Source organism: Heliangelus exortis, chromosome 9 (genome assembly GCF_036169615.1).
Source record: "Heliangelus exortis chromosome 9, bHelExo1.hap1, whole genome shotgun sequence".
NCBI lineage: Eukaryota > Metazoa > Chordata > Aves > Apodiformes > Trochilidae > Heliangelus > Heliangelus exortis.
This window is the reverse complement of record NC_092430.1, coordinates 9192547-9212735: the sequence shown is the minus strand read 5'-3', so window position 1 is coordinate 9212735 and position 20189 is coordinate 9192547. Positions and strand designations below refer to the sequence as shown.

The 20189-nt window shown below is 45.1% G+C and overlaps 1 protein-coding gene across 8 annotated transcripts in view; it reads left to right on the top strand.

The window, feature by feature from the left end:
• PPP2R3A (protein phosphatase 2 regulatory subunit B''alpha) overlaps window positions 1-20189 on the top strand; it is a 60553-nt gene that overhangs the window by 6048 nt on the left and 34316 nt on the right. For 7 of the 8 annotated variants that reach the window (XR_011727435.1, XR_011727434.1, XM_071751984.1 and 4 more), the window contains exon 2: window positions 6568-9027. Coding sequence is in view for 6 of the 8 variants with exons in the window: in XM_071751984.1 (XP_071608085.1) it covers window positions 7027-9027 (2001 nt within the window). In the remaining 2 variants the exon portion in view is untranslated. Of the gene's footprint in view, window positions 1-6567; window positions 9028-14899; window positions 15346-20189 lie in introns of those variants that run through there. The other variant, XM_071751990.1, reaches the window with a different exon arrangement.

Here is a 20189-nt window from a genome sequence, read left to right as displayed (position 1 = left end):
AGAGGGCACCAAGTGGTGTCAAAGCAAAAAGTAGCAAATTTGGAGAGGAAGTATTAAAATGTGATCCCTTGATTCCCCAGACCCTTTCTGTGTCTGGCATCCTTTGATGAGAAGTTTCACAGGCTTGTTGCATTTGTGCTTGTTTTAACCTGCCTCCTGTAGTGTTGCCTGATCACATTTGGTTCTTGTGTTGGAGGAGAAGGTGAGAAATCAGAACCTGTCTATACTTTCCATGCCAAAGTTTTCTCTCTCCTAGTCTGAAATGCCTGATCCTGCTCAGTTGTTCCGCAGACAAGCTGTTCAAGATCTTTGGATCGTTCTTGCTGCCCATCTCCTGACTGCTGTTCTGAGACTGAAAATTTTGGTCTCTGGGAGTGAAGACATTCCTCCTGTGTGGAGTGTTCCATCAGTAGGTCCCTGCACATTTTATAGAGGACAATAGTGTCCTGGTTTCCTCCTGAAAGATGGGTAGTGAGAGGCAGAGAAGGTAAGAATTAACCTGGGTGGTTGTGAGGGCAGATACTTGAGAAAGGTATAATGTGAAAATAGTGAGGCTTGGAAGGGGTAAGGATTGTACAGTGATAATACAAGTTCTTGAAAAGCAGTTCAAAAAAATCCTCTCTGAATGTGGTTCTTATCTCTTGTGGATAATGTGCACACTTTGGGTGCATCTCTAAGTGTGTGGTTGAACCAGAAAGCCTTATGAGGGGCAGTGGGAACAATCACAGGAGCAAAATGGCTTCTATACAAGAACAACTGAGTAAGTGAGGACTAATAATTCTAGAAAAATGAAGGCAGAGGGATGGCATGGAATTCTGTAGACTCAAAAATGCTGTGGACAATATTGTGTACAGAGCTGTAGTGTTTGTGCTCTGTTCCAGTACAAGACCTTGATGTACTGGAGCTGATGAATTGAAGAGATGGTGGGTAGTGGAGTTCGTTGTCACAGGTGCTCTGGAAGCAAAGTTTATGTGGAGTCATAGAAGCATTTTGCTTGGAAAAGACATTGGAGATCATACAGTCTAATCTGGGGAATGCACAAGCACCTTGGAGGAAAATCCTTTGAAAGTTTCTAAGTACACAGAATCCACATCCAGCTTCACAATTCTCATGGGCTGAAAACAGTTGGAGGGCAGGAGAGCACTCCTAGGGATTTATCTTTTTTCTAATGCTGTTCCTTGAGCATTGGCATATAGCCACTGGTGGAGACAGATAAAGTGGTTCCTGTGTCCTTGTTTAGTCCTGAGCTCATCTAATGTGGCTTGTCATCTCAAAATGAGATTGGTTTTTAAGATCAATGGGGTGATTTTCTTTATGAGGTGCCAGGTCTCCCTGCATTGCCCACAGAGAGCACCTAACACTTCATTTCTAGGTAACTAGTTTAAATTAGATGATTTCTGCCTTTCATGTTTTTCTAAGAACAGTAACAAGTTAGATAGTTCCAAAAGGGCCATAGCCATGACTTAAATCCATTTTTCTTCCAGAATGCCTGGCAATGCTGGAAAAGGCTAAGAGGTGGTGTAAATATAGTGTGTCAAGCCTTGTAGGTGAGGAAATACATCTTCTTGAAAGCTTGTATTAGCTTAAGAAAGCTTGATACTGTTGGAATTTGGTGTGGAACATACTCAGCTTGGAAATAATGACTTTTCCATAGTTGAAGTTAAAGATTGAAGCACTTGAGCATCTGAAGAAAAGTACTGTGGGTCAAATAGGAGTTCTCAGTTGGATTAAGTCAGATCCTCTGACCAGGGCAGACTCTGCTGCCATCATGGTCCGTTGCAGCATCTGAAGCACAAAAGGACACCAAAGTGTTGAAGCTGTAAATATGTAAGCAGTAGAGGGCAAAGGAGTGACTCAGATGGTTAGATTTTATTTTTTTTTTTTCCTTTCTGAACTTCAGTATAGAAGGAAAAGTTACTTTTCTTAGTCTTCTGTTGAAGAAGCTATTTTGGAAGCTAAGTGGTTCCAATAACCACACATTGGAACTTGCTTCCTTGGGAATCAAAGTAATGTATGTAAATAGCTCATTGTGAAATTTCTGCTGGATTAAGCAGTGGATTTGTAACAAGGTTTCCACACCTACTGCTGATGCAATTCTACCCTAGATGGAGCATCTGGTGGTGTTTTCAACACTAGATTTTCAAAGATGTTTTGGTGACTGTATAGAACACTGTATGACACAGGCAGTGGTCCCATGAACCCCGTCAATTCTGGCAGTGGTCACTGGACCACTCACCTGTGTGATCAGAGAGCCTTTGGAGATGGAGGAGCATGGCTCAGTGCTGCAGAACAGTTCTCTCAGTCCATTCCCATCTCTGTCCTCAGAGCCTGTGTTGGTGGGGTGCCTCAGACTCTTCAAATCTGCCATGTTCTGACTTGAACCAGGTATTAAGAAAAGTCAGGATGCATCTTAGGGTCCAGTACCATCCTGTATTGGGTTTTAAGATTTAGAAGTTGTAGAGTAGAAAATTCATACTCTTGTTGGGGTTGGTTTTTGTTGTTGTTGTTTTTTCCCCTCTTTTGACAAAGTAACAAAGATTGGTTGAAAGTTGTGTTTTTCGGGAAAGTGTTGCTATGCCTGCTTGTGTCTTCTATAATAAATGTAATTTCCTCCCACATCTGCTTTGTTCACTCAAGTGTAAACAAAAACCATTTCTAAATAAGAGGATGCAGTTATACCCTGCTTTGGTGGCATCATAAGCTCCTCCAGGAGGCCAAGGCCTGACACCTGATTGCATGGCTAGGATGGCACTTCTGAAACTATGTTGACTGTCCAAATGGCAGAAGGGTTGCTCTGTCTGTCTTTTCCAGGAATTCCAAGCTGGAGATCCTGTCCCATCAGCTCTTCCATTTGAAATGGTAACTGTTACAGAGTGACACCCATGCTGTGTGTTGGTGCAGAAAGGACTAGCTGACTCCATCCTGCATGTCATGGGGGCTTCTAAATTCTGATTGCTAATAATGTGCTGGAGATAGGAGTACAAGAAGAATTTGATACTTTTGGAGGCAGTAGAGGCCTGTCCTGTAGCTTTCTAGACTTCGGTTTGCAAGTCATTCAAGTGCTGGCTGACACTCCCCATCCAAACAGATTGGCATTGTTCAGCTATTGAACTCCAGCATAATCTTTGCATGAATAGATTTTCTTGTGTGCCTTGTAGAATAACCTTTTATATCATTAGTATCTGCAATAATTTTTTCCTTTGGGAAGTGATTCATGCCATCTTGCAGGGAGAGGAAGACATAAAGCATTATTCTGCAGTCACACAAGAAACCCTATTCATTCACAGTTTAGATTGTGAAGCTAATCCTGTATCCTCAGGCTTGGAGTTGGTTCTGTGGCAGCAGTCCTCATTACAGAATCTTTCTGCAGTGTCCTTGAACTGGGGGCTGTTCTGGAGTCACAACTGGATGGAAATGGCAGGCTGGGAAGCTGGAAGAACAAAGGTTTCTTAACACATTCAGTCTTTCCATTGTTGCTATTCATAAACAGGAGGTTTTAGCCACCAACTAAAAGTCACCACAAAAGCCCACTCAAGCTAAGCTTGATACTAAGGTTCCCAGATCTCAGGAGGAATACTCTTCTCCTGGGCTTTGTCCTGACTAGGTTTGCATGCTGTATCATGTTTGATAGATCACTGGGAAATGTAAGCTGAGCATGTGCTACCTTGGTCAAGCCAGTGCAGAAATGAGAAACACTTTCTGCTTTTCATCTACACTCATCTGTGCTGCTTGGACAATTTTCTTTCCTTTTTTTTTTTTTTTTTTTAAATGGTCTTTTGGTGAAGCCAAGTATTCCAGCACCTTAAATAACCCTAGCATGTTTTTGCAGTGATAATAAAGCAAGTAATAAGTAATCCCTGAGAAGCCATTCATTAACCTGGCTGGAAAGAGGCTATCAGGTTTTGATACGGATTCTTTGAGTTCCTTCCCTGGCACAGCAGTAAAAGCTGCCCACAGCAGAAGCAGGAGGCAGTGACCTTGTGTTAGCCTTGACAACTTTGTGCCTGGATTATGTTGTGTGTGTGGTAATACCAGAGAAACAGATTGGAAAGAGGGTAGAGAGGGCAGCAAACCTGGCTAGGTGGAGGCTTGCCTTGTGCAAAAGCAGAGGGGGCTGACTCTAACCATGCCTGAGGAATGGTTTAGGGCAAAAGCACCTCAAATTATTTGGGAAATCTGACATGGAGGTGGAAGTATATTGTTACTGGGCATAGGTGGAAATACAGGCTTGAAGTAAAAACAACTCTGTTTGAGTTGGGAATCTGGGAGACCTTTCCATGGAAGAAGTTCTTGTAGGATGATTTACAGACACAAAGTTTTGCTGTCTGAAAGTGCCTTAAGGTACTGGAGAAATTGACAGCACCAGTGGAGAGGGTATATGTGTAGGGAGGAAAGGAAGGACCCGTGGAGTCACGGAGGAGACAGTGAGTCTAGGACATTATTTCTCTAATGAAGTTGTAATTTAATAGAGATGTAATTATTTCCCAAACGATGTGTGAACGCAGACTATTTTCTGGTTAAAAGACCAGCCTCTCCTTGCTGGATGTGACACATTGGGAGGAAGGAGCTCTGAGAAGGAGTCCCATGATTTTTCAGGAGCAATATTAGTTCTTCATAAAATCTGTTGTCACGAGGACCTCTACTTTCTCTAACTCTTACCTTTTATTTCAGGAAATGCCAGGGAGTTGGTAGAGGCTCAGGAAAGGAAAAGTGGCATGGATGTGTTAGAAGGCACTTGCAGGGGCTCTAGAGATCTTCTGGGGGTACAGAAGCCTGGGGTCTCCTGTCTGAACAAAGCCCATTAAATCCTGTAAGATGAAGCTGTTTGGGAGCCAAAAGTCCTTTATTTTTTTAATTGTTGCTCTGCTTCAGCAGAGCATTTAGCACACCTGAGAGTCAGTGACTGGAGGGCGTAGAGTCCTATTACCCAGGTTTATGCCTGAAGCACCCCGGGGTTTAAAAACGGTTCTGTTTACACCCTGAGTCAGTGCTGTGGCTGGGGCACACCTCATACCTCTGCTCATCCCTCTGGAAGTCCCTCCCGTGCCTCTGGGGCTTTGGGGCAGCGCCAGCGGGAGCAGCGCAGGAGGGGCACGGGAGGGCACTGCGCAGAAGCCGGCCCTGGCACAACCTGCAACTTGGCCTGCGGGGTTTGATGGGCAGGTGACAGCCTGTTACAGGTAGCAACGGGGGAGTTGGAGCAGTCAGTTCTTCTGCATCTGGAGTGCAGTCATTTCAACACTTTGTGTCCTCCAGAGAAGGAAGCGGGGAGGTTCCTTTGCAGCGTGCAACTCGGCTGTACTGTGGCGAGCAGACGTCACACGCTGCAAATTTCATCAAGTGCTCTTAAATCAGTGCTTCCGAGGTTCAAATGAAGGCTTTAAAATATGCACAATGTCCATGTTCAGCTTCCTCGTGCTGTCCCTGAGTCCTTATTGGCAACAGCATCAGGCTCTGAGGTACTTCGTGCGGGCTGCTGTGGTAAGGCAGGTGGGATGTGCTGTGCATGGAGGGCAGTCCTTGCAGCAGATGCAGGACTTGCCTTTGGTGCTGGGTATTTACCTTCTAAAACAAAAGAAACCCATTCTGCAGTGTGACTTAGCTGTCATTTAATCATGTTTTATGAAACAGGTTTCTGTTTGTATGGGAATAGAGGGTGGTTGGAGTTTCATTGAGGTATTTTAATTAGATTATTGAAGAAGAAAGGTGAAGCTGTGACTAAAATCTGAGACCCTTAAATCTGGGATTCCTGTCTTTTATAACAGAGTTAAGCAGCCTTTGGTTTTTTCAGGTGCAGTTTTAACCACAGTGATGGGAAATGCAGCTGGCAGTGGCTATGCCAAGTGTAAAACTCTCAATTCCTGGTTTTCACAGGCTGAACCTTTTATACAAATGTTACACATTGCTCTTGGTGTTTACAGCATCAGACTTATTAAATAAAATACGCTGCTATTTAGAGGTTGTAAGAGAATGAAAAGCAGTTATCCCTCCTTAAAATATTTTGCCATGGTTCCAGAGGCCTTGGTGAAGGCTAATGGAAGCCAATGTGGCCTTTCATAAAGGCCATGCATTCTTAGAGGCATTCGTGTACTTTGCTCCAGGCTGTTTGCAGCTCTTTATAATCCAGAGAGCTTGGAAATCCTGAAAGTGCTTTTCTCCACTGCTCTTTGCCTCGGCTTTAGTGTCTTGGAAAATGAAAGCCAGAAGTTCACAACACAATCAAAATATTTTGCTCCGTTAGAATCAAAGGTAATGTTTTCTTCCGTCTGGGGAGGAAGAAAAAGCAAGTCTGGAAAAAAATAATTAATGAGTGGTTAAAATAGAGCTGTTAAAATGGCAGCACACAGGCTGCCTGTGTATAAATATAGGCTAGCTCCCCAGCAGTGTTCTTATATGGTAGACCAGAGGGAAGGAAAAATATCAGCCTACTCTTACTCAGTACCAGCCTGCATGTTGGTGGTTACAGTCTGTTGCAGTCTGGTGCCATATGTTTGGTGGTAGACAAGACTCTGTATTACACAGAAGTTATAATAACTCTCACTTTTTTTTTTTTTTTTTTTTTTGCAGGGATCTATCTTAACCCAGAGGGGGGAATCTCACAAGCACGCTGTGAATTTTTTGCCTGTACCTGCTATTTGATTCTCTCTGTTTGACTGACCTACCCGAAAAGAGAAGGATTGAACAAATATTGTTGTTGTGTTACTTCTTCCTAAGAATTGTCTGAATTTCATGACCTCTGCTGGAGAAGCTACCTGGACCTTTGGAAATGGAGCCACTTTTCCTGCATCTCTGATCAGCAAAGCTTTCCTCATGGAGCACAAGAGTCAAGTTGCCTTAGGTTAAACCAGATGCAAGTTGCACTGATTGTTGGAACTGTAGTGCTGATACCACTACAGGGTTCCCGAGGCAGTAGTTTCTCATGTAGTTTGAATGTTTTCAGCTGCTGTTGGAATGTTTTTGATGTTTTTATGAACTCTGGTGTGGCTGTGAAAAGTGGAGGTGGGTGAAGTTCTTCCTGTGGAGTTCATGGTGAATTTTGAAGCCTCACTTCCAAGTGTGATCCGTGCTATGGCAGCAACCTACAGGCTTATGGTTACTTCTGTGAACTGCTACAGCAGTGTGGTGGTAGACCAGCACTTTCAGCATACTGTGCATTACTGCACAGGGACATGCCAGGTGTTTAAGCAAGGAATTACCTGCATAGTTGCCCACCACAGTGTCTGTGCAGAGCTCAGTGTCCAAGATGCCAACCCAGAGCAGAAAATTCCTCTTCCTGAAAATGGACTTGCCTTGCCTGGAAACGAAGACTATCACCACATCCTCCCAAATAATCCAAGGATCAAAAAGGGCTCTTTGGTGCAAGCCTCCAACAGTTTAAAAGACATTACTGGGGAGGCAATAAATCTTGCCAGTGGTAAAATAAAGGAATTCTCCTTTGAAAAGCTCAAAACCTCTTCCAGTCATGTGGCTTACAGAAAGGGAAGGAAAGTTCGGTCAGAATCATTTAGCAGACGCTCATTTGATTTTGATTTGATTTATGGACACTTGAACAATGATGAGAACTGCCCTCCCTGTGGTTTTTTGCAGAGCCCCTCACCTGTGGAGAAATGGCAGGAGGGCAGTGATGCTCCAGAAGTCACCATGAATCCTGTGGTTCCCTTCTCCCCTCATTCCTTCTCTGAAGAAAACTTCATAACCCACATCTTGGAAAAGCACAAACTAGATGGTTCTTCTAGTGGAGATATTAAGGTGTGCTTAGACATCTTGCTCAAGTGCTCAGAGGACCTGAAAAAGTGCACAGACATAATAAAACACTGCATCAAAAAGAAGTCTGCAGATGGTGTGAGTGGAGGGAACAGCAACGATCCCCTGGCTAACTCAGAAATGATATATATGAATCTGATGTCAAGGTTTTCTTCATACCTGAAAAAGCTACCCTTTGAGCTCAAGCCACCAGGCCACAAGGAAGCCAGTGACTGGGCAGAACTTGTGAACTGTTTCCATGGCTTGCAGCAAACTCCCTTTCCCCCTGTATTTGGAGATGAGCAGCCCCCTAGGTATGAAGATATTATTCAGCTGCCATCATCAAGCACAGTTCCTCTGGGCCTACCAGGTGATCAGCATGAGGTGGCAAGCACTTCTCAGTCCATTCAGACAAGTCCTGTGAGCTTTACCTCAAACTCCCTGCAAAGCATCCCCCAGGAGGACAGTGGGAGAGCTGTGCAAGATGCTTGTGCTCTACCTCAGTTCCCAGCCACAAGCCCTTCTGACTGCACCCCTGCCACTGAGGCTCTGTACATCGAGGAGGAGTCTGATGGAGAAAGAACATTGGGCAAAACAAAGAAGGCAGAGCAGAAAGGGGGCTGGGAGAATTTAGAGCACAGCTACCAGCGAGCTGGTGGTTCAGATCTCACTGCTGATGCCAAAGCAGAACGTGCCAGGGTGGGAGGTGCTGAACTCTCCCAAGTTTCAGAGAAAATTGCTCCTGCAAAACCAGTTGCAGGTTCTGCACTTTGTGGTTCCCCAGCTGATGTCTCCAAAGGAGGAGAGACGAGCAGTAAGGTAGATAAGGATGAAATAGACAAACTGCTGCTGGACTTGGAGTGCTTCTCACAGAAAATGGAGAGCACTTTGAGGGAACCCTCTGGCAGGGAGAGCCAACATGCCCGTTTGCAGGTGCTGGGCTGGCAGGGTAGGCAGGCACTACCTCTTGAACCCAAAAGTAAACCCATTGATCCCACGTCCCCTTTGTCAAAAATCATGGAAACAAACGGTCATAAAATGGAAGAGGAGGACAAAGCCCTTTTGCTTCGGATCCTGGAAAGCATCGAGGACTTTGCCCAGGAACTGGTGGAATTCCAGACTGGCAAGGGAAGCTTGTCCAAGGAGAGGGAAGTGATGCAGATTCTTCAGGAAACTTTAACAACTCCTTCACAGTCCCTCCTTGCAGGGCAAAAAAGCTATGCTGGGGCTTCTTCCAGAGACTCTGTTCCAGCTTCAATTCAGCAGGCCCCAGAGGTGATAAAGGTAAGAGAACCAAAGCTTTTGATGGGAGTATGAGTAAAATGAACATGGGAATGTGTGGGGAAAAAAGTAATTACATCTGTTAAGTGATTACTTTGGGTGCTGCAGTGTGGAATAAGGTGCTCAGCCTGGAAGAAATGTAGTATTGAAATACAAACAAACAAGGAAACTAAAACCCCTAAGCAAACAGAACATGCCCTGATGTGCAGTTTCACCTTGGAGCTTATTCCTTTCCTGCTGGTGCTCCTGTGGGCTGTTTGCCTGTGGTGTAAATGGGTCCTATCTCACAGAGGGTAGAAGTGATTTTTCAGCTAACTCCTTGATTCCAGGCAGCAGGTATTGGGCTTCCTCTCACTAACTCAATGAGGACTTAATGTTCTGCCTCTCCCTTTCCCATCTCTGAGCAGGTTCCAGCAGCCCTCATTGTCCTCCTCATCAGTAATTCCTTAGAGAGAACCTTCATGGCACAAAGATCAGAATCAAGGAAGATTTAATTTTCTTTTCCCTGTCCCCAGTGCATGAAGTCCTTGTGGAGTCTGTCAGCTTGTACCTCTCAAATATGGAGTAGGTTTTCCCGGGAAAATAAGTGTTGATGGAAGCCAAGGCTTCCCTCTGTTCAATCCTCAGTGCTTTTCATTTGATACCACGTGCAAAATTTTCAGGCCAACTCAGCGCTCAACTTCCAAGTGCACAAAAAGTACAGAGGGGGCTTTGCTTTCCAAAATCCATCTTCTACATAGACACTTAAAGTGCTCAGGTTTCAAGTGAACTTTCACAACTCCTTCCAGCTGGGGCATAATGAGAATATCTTTAAAACCATTCAAGTTCCTGAAAAATACAGGTGTTGGGTGGAGTTCTCAAAGGGCATGGGTGGGCTGTGTCTGACCCTAAATGACAATGATCCTTTTAGACCAGGCTCTCCAAGTGCTTCTGGTGTTTCTCTGGGCAACTTTGCTTACAGAAAATGAACATAACCTTGGCTCATGCCTCCAGCAAGGGAAGGAGTCTTCTTCCTCAAAGAGTTTAGAATTCAGCAGTTGAGCAATCTTTTAATACCTACTCTTGCCTTGTGTATTAATTTACAAAATTTTATAGCCTGTGAATGTTCAACAACAATAAGTGTTTGATAAAGTGGGACACTGACTTTGTGGCATTTTTTCTATAATACTTGAAAACAGGATACATTTACACTGTCAAACAGCTTATCAGTCTGGTTCCTTACCAGCTTCTGTTTCTCTAATCCCCACCTAATCTGTGTGTTAGCTTGCTCCCAGCCTGCTTTCTGTGGACTTGACATGCACCCATGCTACAAGAGCTCTTCTCTGCAGTGCAGCAGCAAGCCCCATGCTTTGTGGAGATGCCTGGAGGTAAAGATCACGAGAGAAGAGCTGCCTTGGAGACACAGAGGTGCTGGAGAGGGCTGAGGCTGAGCACTGCACAGTGTGGTGCCCTTCTGAGGGAGTTATCCTCTAGCAGGGAGGGCAAAAATCACCTGAACTGCTGTTTCTACACTCACTCTGAGGTTTGCTGAGAGGGGATCTTATGAGTTGTCCATCAGTACCTGAGGGGTGGGTGTCAAGAGGATGAAGCCAAGCTCTTTTCAGTGGTGCCCAGTAATAGGAATAATGGGTTGAAGCTGGAACATAGGAATTTCCACCTCAACATGAGGAAGAACTTCTTGTGAGGGAGCCCTGGCCCAGGCTGCCCAGAGAGGTGGAGTCTCCTTCTCTGGAGACTTTCCAAACCCCCCTGGATGTGTTCCTGTGTGGCCTGCCCTAGGTGACCCTGCTCTGGTAGGGGGGTTGGACTGGGTGACCTCCAGAGGTCCCTTCCAACCCCTGACACTAATCCTATGACTTACAGTGTAGATGTGGCCACACACTTGCCTGTGGACTGAAGAGCCTCTCTAGGTGTAGCAGTTGGGAATACATCTTTGTTTCTGGATAGCTCTGGATGTTCTGGAGCTCTGTGTGGGGTCTCATTTGGTATTGCATGTGTGCCTCAAGAAATTACAGGTAGAGTATTTGTTCTCTTTTCTGAGGCCTCGTAAAACTCTTATCAAATAGTTGTGTGCACACACGAAAGCCCCAGAGATCCATTACTGATGAAAAAAGAAAGTGCAGCTTTCACTGGTGAAGGCTGTGACAGTTTGAAAGTCCCTCAAGCCCTAAACAATGGAAAAGGAAAGGGAGAGAGCCACTTCAGACTGAACTGTTTGCTGACTCAGTTGGTCTCTCTGTGGTGAAATCTGTGCTGACTTGTATCAGCAGCACACTTTCCCTTTATCATGAAACTAATTACTGTTCACCACAGAGAACAATAGGATGGCTTGCCTCTTCATTGTCAAAACCACAATGTTTAGAAGCTAGGAAATGAATACTAAAGAAGCCCAGCAATTTTACAGCTTGCATAATGAGCACATGTTGCTTGTTTTCAGGCAGGCCAGGAAGCAGTGCATACTTTTAGAATCATGGAATTTTCAGGGTTGGAAGGAACCTTAAAGATCATCCAGTTCCAACCCCCCTGCCATGAACAGGGACACCTCCCACCAGATCAGGTTGCTGAGAGCCCTGTCCAGCCTGGCCTTAAAAACTTCCAGGGATGGGGCTTCCACCACCTCTCTGGGCAACCTGTGCCAGTGTCTCACCACCCTCATGGTGAAGAACTTCTTCCTAAATTCCAATCTAAATCTCCCCTCCTCTAGGTTGAATCCATCCTCCCATGTCCTATCACCACCTGACATCCTAAAAAGTCCCTCCCCAGCTTTCTTGTAGCCCCCTTCAGATACTGGGAGGGTACAATAAGGTCTCCTTTGAGCCTTCTCCTCTCCAGACTGAACAACCCCAACTTTAAACTGTCCAACGCTTCCCATTCTGAGATCCAGTTTTCCATCACTTACCTAGAAATCTCTCACTATTTGTTCTAAATTTTCCTGTTCTGGGTACCTGTCTTAACCTGACTTTTTAAAAGATACATTGGTTTTGAAATAAATAAAGGCAAAGGGTTCAATTGTCAGTCAGAGGTTAGGAAAAAAAACCATATCTATTTTTTGTCTACAGATAGGGCAATAAAGAGTGCAGCCTGAATGGGTGGCAGATGTGAGGGAAATGGGGGAAACTGGAACCAGTGAAGAGTCACGAAGGTGAAGATGGGGCTGTTGGGACTGGCTGACCTGACCTGCAGAGGTGCTGAGCATCAAGGTTTTGTGTTGGGTTTTTTGAAGGTAAAGGGTCCTACCTTTTAAGTAAAATGTTACCTCATGCAAAGAAAAGTCAGTGGTGAATGTTTGACCTTACCCACCCGGTGTCCTTGGTCTGCTGCCCATACAGAATGGCTGATTTGACAAAGTCTTTACATTCAGTCAATACTTGCAAAATACTTGGTGCTCCTGTGGAAGTACCCATGGAAGGTCTGTAAGAAGTTTCCTCTGTTTTCAGAATCAAGATTGAGTTGTGCAGGGCTCTGCCCAAGTCCTGCTCATGTGTTTTAAGAGTTGTTGGGTCAAGTTTAGGAATAATTTTGGGAGCAGAGACCAGGACCAGGGGTTGATACAAAAGAGAGGCCTCTTTTCCTGGCCTTCCTCTGTTGGGTATCTGATTCCTAATGGTTTAGTAGCCAGTAAGAGCAATCCTGATCCCATTTCTCTCTCCGTGCCTCTTCTTATTGCATGGCTCTGAATCTTTCTTTATTCTGTGACACTTGCATACAAGGCATACATTTTGTTAAGGTCTGTTTCCTTCCAGATTAGTTGGTGGAATTGCTCACAGTGAGGTCAGACAATGGGTTTGGGAGCAGAGGGTTTACAGTTTGCAGAGCTCAGAGATGGTTCCAGCTCACCTTGCTGAACCATGATATATCTTAGAGGGTAGAGCCATTCCCTGCTCTCCTGTTTTTCCTCTGAGCTGGCTCTAGGAAGCATCAATCTCATCCTGCCTCACCTGAATGACTGGCATGGGAATTGCTGGGGCTTTCAGAAGTGTTCCTAAATCCCTGTGCTCTAAAACATGCACCTTGATTTTGTTTGTCACCATGTCTGTGCTGCATGCCTAAGCAGATGGTCCAAGGTGGCTCTGAGTGGAATTAAGACTGTTTTGTGATCCTATAAAGTTGAGGTTGTTGTCCTGGCAACTTGGTAATTCTGCCCCCTCAAAATGCTGCTTCATAATTCTGTGTCTTGGACATTTAGCAATATGCTTATGATGGATCTTGTGTAGGGGGACTCACTGGAAACAGTGTGTTCTGTAACATCATAGTGGCTTCAACTTTGCCATGAAATAATTTATCTGTGGTGTAATACTCAAAGGCTTTGGTGTGCAGCTGTGTCCCATGATGATTAAACCATCCCAGTGCTTTAGTACTAAGCCTCCAGCTTTAGGTGCAGGTGAGATTCTTTGTGTTCTGATGCCTGATGAATGCAACTTGATGCCTCTCTAGATGTGATGTCTCTCACCTTTGAGCTTTAAGCTTGGGTCCCTTAAAGCAAAGAGAGTAAGAGGCTTTCCCCAGTTTGGCTGTTGTTGGTTAAGTTGATGCCAGACTTTTCTGCTGTGGATTTTGTCCAGCTGACTCAAACATTTGATAACAGTTTCTCATAGTACTGTACATTACATTTATGTGTTCATTTATACCCACCTTGTGTGTTTTGAGGATAGGAAACCTCACAACTGGAACCTGCTATATTGTGAAGAATTGGAATTCAGACCCAGCAAGCCTTGTCTCCAGGCTACTTGTGGTTTTCTAGGTTATCAGTGCAAAAACCCTCAGACTTCTGAGGTCTTTTGCAACTGATTAATTTGTGATTGGAAAATGTGTGTTCTTTTTTAAGAAAGAGCTCCTGATTTACTAGATCAGTATGTTTCTTTTCATGCATACATCATTTAAAGAACTGGATTCCTCAGGCCAGGCAGTGGGACTGTGGCCACATGATTGAGAAGGAGCAGGAGGGAAAATTATCTTGGGGCTTTTGAGGCATGTTTATGAGGACATAAAAAAAAAAAAAAGGATTAGTTTTGGATGGGTTTTGGCTTTCATCCAGTTACATTAAGTGATTGTGTATATGAAGCAACACTGGGCTGGAAAGCAGGAAGAGAAAGATATTAGAGATGTATGTGGTCCAATAAAAGCTCTTTGGTGAAGCTCAGTGAGACCTTTTCATTTCAAATAAAATACTTTCTAGGAAAAAGCAAACCCCACTAGTTAGAAATCAGGTGATGTTCTGTGCTACAAAGCTTACAGTAAACTGGCAAAGTAGGTAGGGAGAACACAATTTTCACAAGCCTAGACCAAGTCTGAGCCAGGAGTTTGAGGTCTGCTTCCTCAGGGTTCTGCAGAGAAAGAGCAGACTATTGTCCAGTGAGAATGACTTAGCCTTTGGAGAATTAGGGGGAAAGTGAATAAAAATAATGATGTGTTTTGGTGTACTTGTGAAACAGCTTTCTGAAGAACTCCTTCAGAATGTCTGAGCTTATCATTAAGTGCTTGCTTGGCGTTGAAAGAAACTGGATTCTTTGCTTTTTCCAAGCAAGGAGGCAAAATGGATGTCTTTTTGCAAATTACAGCCTTCAGTTTTGAGTGGGAACTCGTGCTGATCTTCTGCTTCCTCACCTCAGATGCAGAGCCCTCAAACCACTGGCACCATGTGAGCACAGGCCTTGGCTCAGAGCATGGTGGTTTAACCCTACCCAAGTCCGATTCAAGTTTGGACCTCAGCTTTCAGCACTGAAGCAAGAACTCTTGGGGAAGATGGGTATATTTAGCCACTTCTGCAGTGCCTCTAATTTTAGCACTCTTGGGTGGTGGGTGCTTCCTTTCCCATGTTCCCCCTGGCCTATTACAAGCCAAGGACAGATTGTATGTCATGTAGCCAGCAGGGAAATAGATTCTGTTGTAGATCATGTTTCTCAATTAAAGTATTACAAGAAGGCAGAGGATCCTGGTGGTACTGAAAGATACTTTGAATATCAGTTTAAAAAAAGGGAGTTCTGGCTTCGGGAGTAAGGTAAAATCTCGAGATGTTTGCCTTGTGAAGAGAGAGAAGACATAGTATGTTGAAGCCATTTACCAATTTTTGCCTGTAAAAAAAAAAAAAAATCAAAACCAAGAAAGCAACGTCCTGGTCTTGACGTGGTCTCCTCCAGAGCCCCTCTGCCCCTCCTGGGAAGTGCAATATCTGCTTAGGAGCTGAGCAGGATGATGATCAAGGAAAGTTCTCTGCGGAGGGACCCAGACCTGGGAGGGGAGCTAGCTTTCCTTGCCAAGGGCTGTGATTTTGTTCTTCCATCTCGATTCAAGAGGAGGCTGAAGTCATTCCAGCAGGCCCAGGTTTGAATGCTTGGCGTTTCTTGTTCCTTTTTTTTTTTTTTTTTAATTTCTATTGCTTTGTTGTTGTTTTTTTTATTGGATCAGAGAATCAAACTGTGTCCCCTCTGGGCGTGCCTATTTGCAGAAAGTTATTTGCAGCTAGATACCAGCAGGTTTAAAAATAAACTTTGCAGGCTTCGATTGCAGGGTCTGTGTAAACAAGGGGAAAAAATGAACAGCAAGGGCAGTGATTGAATAGGGAGAGGTAGTGTAAAACTATTAAATCTTTCCTGTGGTTTTGTAAGAAAACCTCTACTTGTGTAGCTGTTTTCTCTGAATGTTCCTTGTTACATGGGAAACAGCCAGAATGTTCTGCTGTATTTGGCTTGTGCTCTCTGCTGTACAAATTTGTGCACAGAACAGCCTACCTGGCCTGGGCATTTGGGATTCTACCATCACAAGGTGGTTCTTTGCTGGTTCCTCTTCTCTCTGAGCTGTGGCTGGAGGAGATAACAGAATCAGAGAATCATTTGAGGTTGGAAAAGACCCTTAAGATCATGGAGATGCAGCCAAAGCAATGGAAATTACACCATGGCTGTTTTTCTTGGTACATCCCAGATGCTGTACTTGCTTTCTGGGACAGCTGGCAGAAGACTGGAGTAATTTCTGTGGGGCCACCAAATGGGCATGTAGCCACCTTAGATTTACTGGGGGTCACAATCTGCTGAAATCAGCCCGTCTTGAGCTCCAGCTATACTTAAATAATCAGTGACTCAGTGTGGAAATTAAAAAGTTGAAATTCTGAGCAGTGCAGCTGTTTCCTAAGAAACACAGATTAAAATTGCTCCAGAGTGTATTGTAGCACATTTTGGTTTCCAGATTTCTGGTGACAGGTTACAGTAAGGATGAGGTTAATCTCTGGAACATGTTTTTTTTTCACTCCCTAGAGGAGAGTTGCATGAAGTCATGATGTGCAGTAATAGCTTGGGTGGGGATCACGAGCAGTTTAGGAGAGACCAAGAAGAACCACACAGCACAGCTCGCCTGTTCCTCTGATCACCGAAGAACACCATCCAGGGCATGGTTTGCAGGGAGAGACAAGATCTAGCAGACAAACTGGAAAAATTGACAAGCAGGAGCCTTCTGTCTGGTCTGAAGTGGGAGCAGTGAGCTTCCCTGCTACATGTGTCCAGAATAACTGCTCTGGGGCTGCAGATCCAAGGCAAGGGAACTGAGTTGCAGCTGAAATAGTGGTGGTTTTATTGCCTCTTCTTTCCTCCAGTACTTGTTCACTCTTGCTGCTTCCTCACTGTGTCCCCTGGGCCTTTGTGAGCTGGGTTAACTCCAGAACACAGTAAAGCATCATCCAGCAACAAAGCTCATTCTGTTTTCTGCCTTTCCAAGTGGGTTAAACTGGTTCACAGAGGGGGCTGGGAAGCTCACACTTGGGAGGGCAGAGGTGTTGGTGCCTCCTGGGGCTGTACCTTGTGGCTGGGGTGGGGTAGTGTGAGCTGACCTGAGAGCAGAGGTTACTGGGCTGAGTACAGAAAAAGTGCAAGCAGGAGGAAAGGTACCGAGGTAGTGACAGGGAGCAGAGAGATGAGTGGTAGGTGCTCTATGGCACACAGAGATCTTGGCAAGGGAGGAGGAGGGTTTTTGTAAAACCTGTCTGTCTTTCAGGAGCTGTAAATTTCAGTTCATGTGCCCATCTTTTGCAGTACTTTTTATGGAGAGATCAGAGATCCTCCCATAGCAGTCTTGGGAGGAAGAGAGGGAGGGCAGGGAGGCTGCTGGTCCTACCAGCTCACATCAGAGCTGTCTTCTCCAAGTCTTCAAAACTCACCAAGGATAGGGGTTCTTCCTGTGCCCTTTTGGTGACCTCTGTCAGGCCTTCCTACCCTCAGTTTAATTCATCCTCCTGCTGTCCAGCCTGACACTCCCCAGCTGCAGTTCATGGCTGCTGCCCCTTTCACACCATGTCCTACTACAGAGGTTGGCTCCACCACCTCCATCACCGTGCTCCAAGTATCAGCAGAGTGTGATTAGCCCTCTCCTTGCCTTCTCTTTGCCTTTCCTGCAGTCTTCTGTCCCGTAGTCCCAGCCCCAGCTATCTGATTTGCCTTCTCTGTATCTCTGCCCAGTCTCTCCCCATCCCTTTTGCAGGGAAGGCCCCAAACTGGTCACAGGAATTTGGTGCACAGCATCTCCCCCACATCCTTTCCATGCAGGGGCTGTTTGGGTGCTTAATGCTGCTGTGTGCAGGTGGAGAGCTTGGAACCTTTCCTCATGGAAGTAGCTGAGCAGTTTGTCCAGGTGTCTCCCACCTGAAGTTCTGCTCTTTGCCATGCCAGCCCTCCCAGAACTGGGTGTCAGCTGCAGATCAAGACAGATGAGAACTGTGGTGGAGGTTCTGTGAGGAGCTTTGTGCCCACTGTTTTCCTTCTGGAGTAATTAATTTTGGTTGTTTCCATCATGGTGTTTCCAGGGAAGCATTTGGAGCATGGGCTGAAGTGTTATCAGTTGCAGGAAGGGCATCCACAATCTCCAGGCTCATTTGCCAGTGGAGGTGTGTGAGGTCTGTGTTTTCAAAACTCAACTGAATAATGCCAGGAAGAACTTGCCTGGCCTCAGAGTTAGCCCTGTGTCTCTTCCCACCTAAGTTCTTCTGTGATTCTGTGCTGCTTAGAGTTTGTTTTCATTTGTGTTTTGCTGCAATGGGACTTTGTTTCTGCTGGCGAGTTGGTTTTATAGCAGAAAAGATTTTCTCCAGGAATGAAGTGTTGCTGTTCCTACGCCCCATCAAGATGGGTAAAAGAAGAGGTAGCAGGAAGATAGAATAATGGGAAAGGGCTTCAGGGAAGGGAAGGAAGAGAAAGTTTTGGGTGAAAGATAGAAATGAGCTCTGGAGAACTGATGATCTCTGAGGATGGCTTGTGTCCAGTTGCCATCAGCCTTCAGGAAGACAGGAACTGTAAAAACTGCAAGGAGACATGAAGTCAGCGTTAAGTCAGCACTCTGGACTGCAAGAAACCCAGCCTGAGTCACTGCACCCTGGAAAAGAGGATTACAGAATCCTATTTGGGGAAAAAAAAAAAACACCCAAGAAACTGTGAAATTTATTATCTAGGCTCCTGCTGGAGTTTGGGCCAGGACGAAGGAGTTGAAAGTATTTGAGCACTTGATGTGGTGTTGCTTCCTTTCATGGAGTTGGCTGCTGGGACTCCAAGTTCCTGAGAGACTGGCCTGGATGGCAGAGGTTTGGTCTCTGGGCTTTGTTGGTGTAGCTACAATGAGGCTGTAGTTCTGTCTGGGTTATTTATAAAGCAGATGTCACTGTTTTAGTCTGGCCATAAATAAATTGTATAACTGGCAAAAGGTGATATAATGGGCAAACACTATCAAGTTACACCAGACTGGAGAGCAGTCTTTAAAAATGGGCTTTAATCTTGCCTTACTCTTTAGCAAAAAAACCACACCAACAAACAAAAAACAACCCAAAAATTAGTTTGGTAACTATTAGTAACAAAGCTGTAAGATCTATTATCATGTTTTCCTTTTACTGCAAATGCATGTCCCTGTGGGAGAAAAGTGTTCCACTAAGCCAACAGCATTTAAGGTTAACTTTTTGCAATATGGAACTGTTAATATTTTCCAAGGAATTCCCACAGTATTTCCCCTCATATCACTTCCTTCATTTGTTTCCCAACTAGTTGTCATTAACTCCTTGCTGTCCCCCTCATGGATGGCATCTGCTTGTTGTTGTCCTTGTGTTGTTGTAGAAAGCTCACTCCTTCTATGAGAAGAAAGAAAACTAAGTTTAAAAAAATGGATTTCCAGTCCTGAAGCAGAATGTTCTGAAAAGAACCCATCTGTGAGCAATGCCCTCACCTTCTTTGCCTTGGGCTGAGCAGGGGGTAGTGATTCAGTCAGCTGCAAACCCATGTCTGAACTGTTCCCTCCTTTGAAGATCAGCAGCATTCCCTCTCTTTCTCCTGTTGGGGAAGGAGGTTGGATCTTCTGCTCTCTGTTGGGCTTGTGGGTCAGGAAATTAATTTAGATTCTGGGGTCCTGACTTGTGGCTGGTACCAAGCCTGCTAATTTTCTGGCAGGACCTGGAGGAACATGAGGTTTTCTCCTTTGCAGGAGGTGGAGGGCAGGGCAGAGTGGGTGAGTTGTGTGGTGTGATGATCAGGGCTGCAGATTGCATGCAAAAGAGGAGGAAAATAGCACAATGCTCTTGCCCTGGTGTACTCTGGGGATGCCTGTTTGCCTTCCAAGAAAAAAAAAATCCTGTTTTATTGAGCAGTCTATCTCGTTAGGTGTATTGTTGAAGTGAAGAATCAATATCCTCTGTGAGAACAGTATTTTGGTTTGCTGCCACTTGCCTTTGCGGCCTTTTTGTTAAATTTGAGTAATTTTTGGTAGTTCTTCACAATCCTGGCAGGCTGCAGTGCATGTGTGCATTGAAGAGCAATAAACCTGTTCCTGAGAACTGGCTCTTCAGAACAAAGTGAATCTTAAGTCGTATTACAGATGTCAAGTGCCTGGAGTTGGCACATCACTGTCTGTTCCAGCTTTGCATTGTTTGCATGAATCTGGTGCTGTGGGAGACCAGGAGAGGCTTCCCATCTGCTGGAATCCAGACAGGAACACTGCTGAGCAGGGACCCCTGGGTGGTGGCTGGGGCAGGCAGAAGGCTGGGGAGGTGGCTCCTAAAGGCAGCAGTGGTGCCTGGGAGTGTGTCCTGCACCTCACCTCACCAGCCTGACCTGCAGACCAAGGTCTGAGTCATTAACCCACTGCTTCCCCATCAGATGGAGGCTTCTTGAGATTCATAGAATCACAGAGATCCTCTAGAGATCACC